At 47.9% G+C, this 6,000-nt stretch overlaps 1 protein-coding gene across 1 annotated transcript in view; it reads left to right on the plus strand.

The window, feature by feature from the left end:
* Positions 1-5,622, plus strand: part of GPAA1 (glycosylphosphatidylinositol anchor attachment 1) — a 28,096-nt gene extending 22,474 nt beyond the window's left edge. The window contains exons 10-13 of the mRNA XM_083144942.1: positions 1,669-1,741; positions 1,826-2,022; positions 3,296-3,466; positions 4,943-5,622. Of these exons, the coding sequence (XP_083001068.1) occupies positions 1,669-1,741; positions 1,826-2,022; positions 3,296-3,466; positions 4,943-5,186 (685 nt within the window). The 3' untranslated portion in view covers positions 5,187-5,622. The remainder of the gene's footprint in view (positions 1-1,668; positions 1,742-1,825; positions 2,023-3,295; positions 3,467-4,942) is intronic.
* The last annotated feature ends 378 nt before the right edge of the window (positions 5,623-6,000 follow it).

Raw genomic sequence — 6,000 nt, forward strand, 5'->3', positions numbered from 1 at the left:
ATATGTACCTGGGTTACATCGGGAGAGAGCAGTAGTATATGTGCCTGGGTTACAGCGGGAGAGAGCAGTAGTATATGTGCCTGGGTTACAGCGGGAGAGAGCAGTAGTATATGTGCCTGGGTTACAGCGGGAGAGAGCAGTAGTATATGTGCCTGGGTTACAGCGGGAGAGAGCAGTAGTATATGTGCCTGGGTTACAGCGGGAGAGAGCAGTAGTATATGTACCTGGGTTACAGCGGGAGAGAGCAGTAGTATATGAGCCTGGGTTACACCGGGAGAGAGCAGTAGTATATGTGCCTGGGTTACAGCAGGAGAGAGCAGTAGTATATGAGCCTGGGTTACAGCAGGAGAGAGCAGTAGTATATGAGCCTGGGTTACAGCGGGAGAGAGCAGTAGTATATGTGCCTGGGTTACAGCAGGAGAGAGCAGTAGTATATGTGCCTGGGTTACAGCGGGAGAGAGCAGTAGTATATGTGCCTGGGTTACAGCAGGAGAGAGCAGTAGTATATGTGCCTGGGTTACACCGGGAGAGAGCAGTAGTATATGTGCCTGGGTTACAGCAGGAGAGAGCAGTAGTATATGTGCCTGGGTTACATCGGGAGAGAGCAGTAGTATATGTGCCTGGGTTACAGCGGGAGAGAGCAGTAGTATATGTGCCTGGGTTACAGCGGGAGAGAGCAGTAGTATATGTGCCTGTGTTACAGCGGGAGAGAGCAGTAGTATATGTGCCTGGGTTACAGCAGGAGAGAGCAGTAGTATATGTGCCTGGGTTACAGCAGGAGAGAGCAGTAGTATATGTACCTGGGTTACAGCAGGAGAGAGCAGTAGTATATGAGCCTGGGTTACACCAGGAGAGAGCAGTAGTATATGTGCCTGGGTTACACTGGGAGAGAGCAGTAGTATATGTGCCTGGGTTACAGCAGGAGAGAGCAGTAGTATATGAGCCTGGGTTACAGCAGGAGAGAGCAGTAGTATATGAGCCTGGGTTACAGCAAGAGAGAGCAGTAGTATATGTGCCTGGGTTACACTGGGAGAGAGCAGTAGTATATGTGCCTGGGTTACAGCAGGAGAGAGCAGTAGTATATGTGCCTGGGTTACAGCAGGAGAGAGCAGTAGTATATGTGCCTGGGTTACAGCAGGAGGGAGCGGTAGTATATGTGCCTGGGTTACAGCAGGAGAGAGCAGTAGTGTATGTGCCTGGGTTACAGCAGGAGGGAGCGGTAGTATATGAGCTGGTATTGATTGCTTTAATGCTGTTTTTACATGAATGCATTGTTGGCAGATCATGTTAGAGCGTATCACACATTCAATCGCCGGCGACCATCTCCCCACTGTCTTCCCCGACAGCATTGAGCAGGGTATCTCGGCAGAACGAGCCCGACTTCACAAGCTGTTGGGCTCGTTCTGCCGAGAACAGCTGGGAAGTGACGAGCTGCCGGGTGCAGCTCGGCTCTTCCCGGCCGCAACTCGTTGCCATGCCCCCTTCTCGTCCCACTGCAGGGCGGGACATTGAATCCCGCCTGCATGTTCTCGGTCGAGCTGACCGAGAACGGGACAGGGTCACCGCCGTGACCTACACATTGAATACCCCCCATATTCCCCAACCTTGCGGCCATCTTGTGGCTTGTCTGTCATTACACTATCTGGTAAATCCTTAACTGTGTCTCTACGCTCTGGATCTCTGGATTAAACTGAGTCGATCAGAGGCGGTGGCAGAGGATGGGGTGGCGGAGGCTGAGCAGGTAGAGTATCACCACTTTCCCTTGGCTGCAGTACGATGTCATATCTTCCGTGTGTGCTGACCTTTCCTGTACCGCTGTACTTAGGACACGAAGCCCAGCATCCTGTCCCTGGCCACTCCCATTGTGATCTGCCACGCCACCGGTCTCTGCCTGTACTACATCCCGGTGCTGAGCCAGGAGATGGCCACGGATCACTTCCCGGTATCGGAATCCGAAGCTGTCGTGCTCATCGCTATCGCCATCTATGTGGCAGGTTTGGCGTTGCCCCATAATACACACAGGTATATACCAGCAAATCGTGACATCACTTGTGAATTTATAACGCGTATTCATACCCAGACGATAGACACCTGTCAGATAAGGAACACTTGGCCCATCCAGTCTGCCCGTGTTCACACTAGGGTTCATTTTTGTTGGCAGCTAATTTACCTACCAATATATTTAGGAATGGGGAGGAAACCGGAGCACCCAACGGAAACCCACTTAAGCCCGGTGAGAATACACAAACTTCAAACAGTTAGGGCCATGATGGGAATGGAGCCCATGATCTCAGTGTGGTGACGCAGTAGTGCTGTAACCATTACACCGTTCATACACTTACAGGTTCTGATACTGGGAGAAAATATCAACCCAAGCGCCGTATACTAATACATTTTATTCTCCCATGTAATCATACAGTATATATAATGAGAACTCTCATTCCCTGCTGATCAGGCTCTTGTGACGTAGATAATTAATGTCCACTGTCCAGTGAATCCGTGTCCATTTTATAATGCATCACAAGCGGCTTCACACACATCACACAAATCTAACTTATAGACACAACAACTGTACATTTCCAGTTTTATAATGTCAGAGGTTAATTAATTATGACAGGGGTGGCCAAGGTGGACCTCAAGATCTGCCGACAATCCATGTTTTCCAGAACATTTGGGGAACTGTAGACTGTGTCAGTTAAAAATGACCGCTGCATATTGGAAAATGTGACAGTAATGACTGCACCTGTGCACCAACTAGGTGGTCTGGGAAACGTGGCAGTTAGTAATGACTACACCTGTGCACCAGCTAGGTGATCTGGGGATTGTGACAATTAGTAGTAACTGCACCTCTGCACCAGCTAGGGGGTCTGGGAAATGTGACAGTAATGACTGCACCTGTGCAGAAGCTAGGTGATCTGGGAATTGTGGCTGTTAGTAATAACTACACCTGTGCACCAGCTAGGTGATCTGGGGAATGTGACAATTAGTAATAACTACACCAGCTAGGGGGTCTGGGAAATGTGACAGTAATGACTGCACCTGTGCAGTAGCTAGGTGATCTGGGAATTGTGGCTGTTAGTAATAACTACACCTGTGCTCCAGCTAAGCGGTCTGGAGAATGTGAGTTAGTAATGACTACACCTGTGCTCCAGCTAAGCGGTCTGGAGAATGTGAGTTATTAATGACTACACCTGTGCTCCGAGTGGTACATCTTGAGGACATATGATGTCTATATGCCAGTCCGAGTAATGCTTCCATGTATAGCACTTAAGCTTTTCTTCTCCTTCTTCCCCAGGGTCCTGACTGGGACCGGCTCTAACCAGGGCTGGATGACCCTGAAGCTGATCACACTCTTGTACTTGGCCGTGCAGCTGGGCTGTATCGCTGTCATCAACTTCTCCCTGGGATTCATACTGGCTGTTACCATTGTGCCTGTGGCCGCCGTCGTCCAGCCCACAGGACCCAAGTAAGTGAATCCTGAAAAGCATAAAGACCATAGAAACAGGGGAGAAGGGGATTCTTCGTATAGGGGTGATCTACAGGCCACCAGGTCAGGAAGAGGAACTAGACATGAGCCTATTGCAGGACATCAATAAAATAAAGGAATATAATAAGAGGAACTTGGAGGGAGTGCAGGAGAAGTGGGGGAAATTACTGTAAGCAACAGAACTTTGTGTCAATAAGGAGAAAAACAAAAAGTGGAATAATTAGACTGTAGACAGAGAGTGGGAGTTTTCATGAGGGGGACAATGTAATAGCAGATCATATTAATAATTATTTCTGCTCAGTATTCACTGCTGAAAGAGAGGGGAAGGGGCCACAGTAGGGTGGCCAATCCCGGGATCGGCGGGATCCCGGGATTTGGCCCCTAAAACGTCGGGATTTCAATCCCGGGATTGGAGTTTCCAATCCTGGGATTTCGGGATTAGACTGCGCATGCGAAGTCTAATGCCGGGCAGCGTCTGAGCTAGTGCTCAGACGTTGCCCGGCTTCTCCTGTCCCGGGCAGTGCGGCTCTGTGCAGCGTGACGACGTCAGAGGTCACCCTGCGCAGGCCACACAACAGCCGCCTGATCCTCTGCGCACCGCGCTGACCACCCGCCGTACTGCCCACCCACCCAGGTGGCCTGCATTCGGCTCTTCCTGGACCCCATACCATCGCCCGACGCCCACCCAGGCTGCACCCTCCTGCCTACAGCCCAGCTCCGTCGCCCACCCGCCCGGCTGCACCGCACCTGTAAATAAATATGCGGGCGGGTTTTTGTATAAGGGAATCCTACAGGGTAAATAGTTGAATCAATGACTATTAGCACTGATAATGCTATAGGGTTTAGTTATCGTACTGAAAAAACACTTCTAGCCATTATGTGCGTTCCTGTTTTTCAACCTATCCTGTTTGAAAACGGGTGACCCGGGAAGTATTAATCCTTTGAATGCCAAGTGATTTTGTAAAAAAAAAAAAAAAATTGCCAAGCAAACATTTGTATTCATCATAATGACCAGTAATGTTACCTTATATATAGGAAATATAATATTATTTTACTCAACACTTTTTATTTGACTCTATATAACAAATATGAGCGATGCTGGCATTTTTAGTGGATATTTTGCACATCTCTCATAGAGATGTTGGCACTTAAAGGGTTAAGAAGCGAAATGTGTAGGTGACAATGGGGTGATCAGTATAGAGATTGGGGGTTTAAAATGTGCTAAATAGTTACAATATGCATTGCTTAAAAACAATGAAAAAAAAAATATTTGGAAGCAAAATTGTTGTGTAAAATAATTACATGAAAACGGGGAGAAGTATATATTTGGGCGCCAGATTTAACAAACACAAATATTTTTACCAAAATAATTGGCATGGCCAACTTTTAAGAATAATAAAGTCTATTTCTGTTGCTTATATGAAATTGTCCACTGACGCGTTTCTTCACTCCCAGGATCCTGTTCGCTGCCCTCCTGGTGTTGATCACACCCGCCACCACCCTCCTGGGCAGCATCTTCCTGTACCGCGAGCTCATCGAGTACCCCGTCTCTTTTCTGGAATGCTGGCAGATCTTCCTCCAAGCCATTGCAGGGGGCATACTGGACCACTACCTCTACGGATCCCTACTCTTTCCCTTCATTGCATTCTTTGTCTACCCGTGCTGGCTGCAGTTGTGGAACGTGGTCTTCTGGAAGTAAGCCTAAAACACTCCTCTTGTCCGAGGCAGTTGTGCGTTCTGGAATACTGTCCCCCTTGGGAAAAACATGGCATACCAAGAAAGAGAGAACGCTCAGGTACGTGCGGTGGACCCGGGGTGAAGGACAAACCGGATGAGTCGGGAATAAGGGCGTAAACCGTGGAAAATTATTTATTTCAGTACGATGATTTGATGCATGAGATGTTTCGCTCAATGACATTTTTGGACATTTTATTTTGTTTTTACGGAACAACATCAAGAGCCAACAAATGGCGAGAGGGCCACAGACGCCGGGAAAGCGAACAACACTGTTACGCAGGGTCGGTCTTCAGCGATGGCGCTACCATGGGCACCAAACGCAAACATGGGCAACTCTTGGGTTTCATTCTTCTTGAACACCGGAAACAAATTAAATAAAGGGCATTTTTGTTTTTCAAGGAATCTTTCACTGTTATATTCCTTTTGGAGACCTGACTTGCAGATAACAATATAATAATGTTGCATGGTTATATTCATTAGTATTTAATAGGCCTAATGAAACCACAATGCACAATTGGGAAACCGTGTATAATATTATGTGAACAAAGCCTCAGGGTGACGACTGTAGGTCAGAGGGCCCTGCCTTACTGAGCTCAATAATGGACATTAGCTGCCGCTATTGTACAGGGTGTTCGGAAAGTCACTGTGCACTTTCTATAAAGCAGCGGAGAAGATGATCGTGGCAACCAATCGGCTGCTCCGTATAATTAAAAAATATTAGAAATGTTACCTCAATGCTGATTGGTTGCCATGGGTAACTTCTCCACTGCTTCACT

This window comes from Crinia signifera, chromosome 5 (genome assembly GCF_055691185.1).
Source record: "Crinia signifera chromosome 5, ASM5569118v1, whole genome shotgun sequence".
NCBI lineage: Eukaryota > Metazoa > Chordata > Amphibia > Anura > Myobatrachidae > Crinia > Crinia signifera.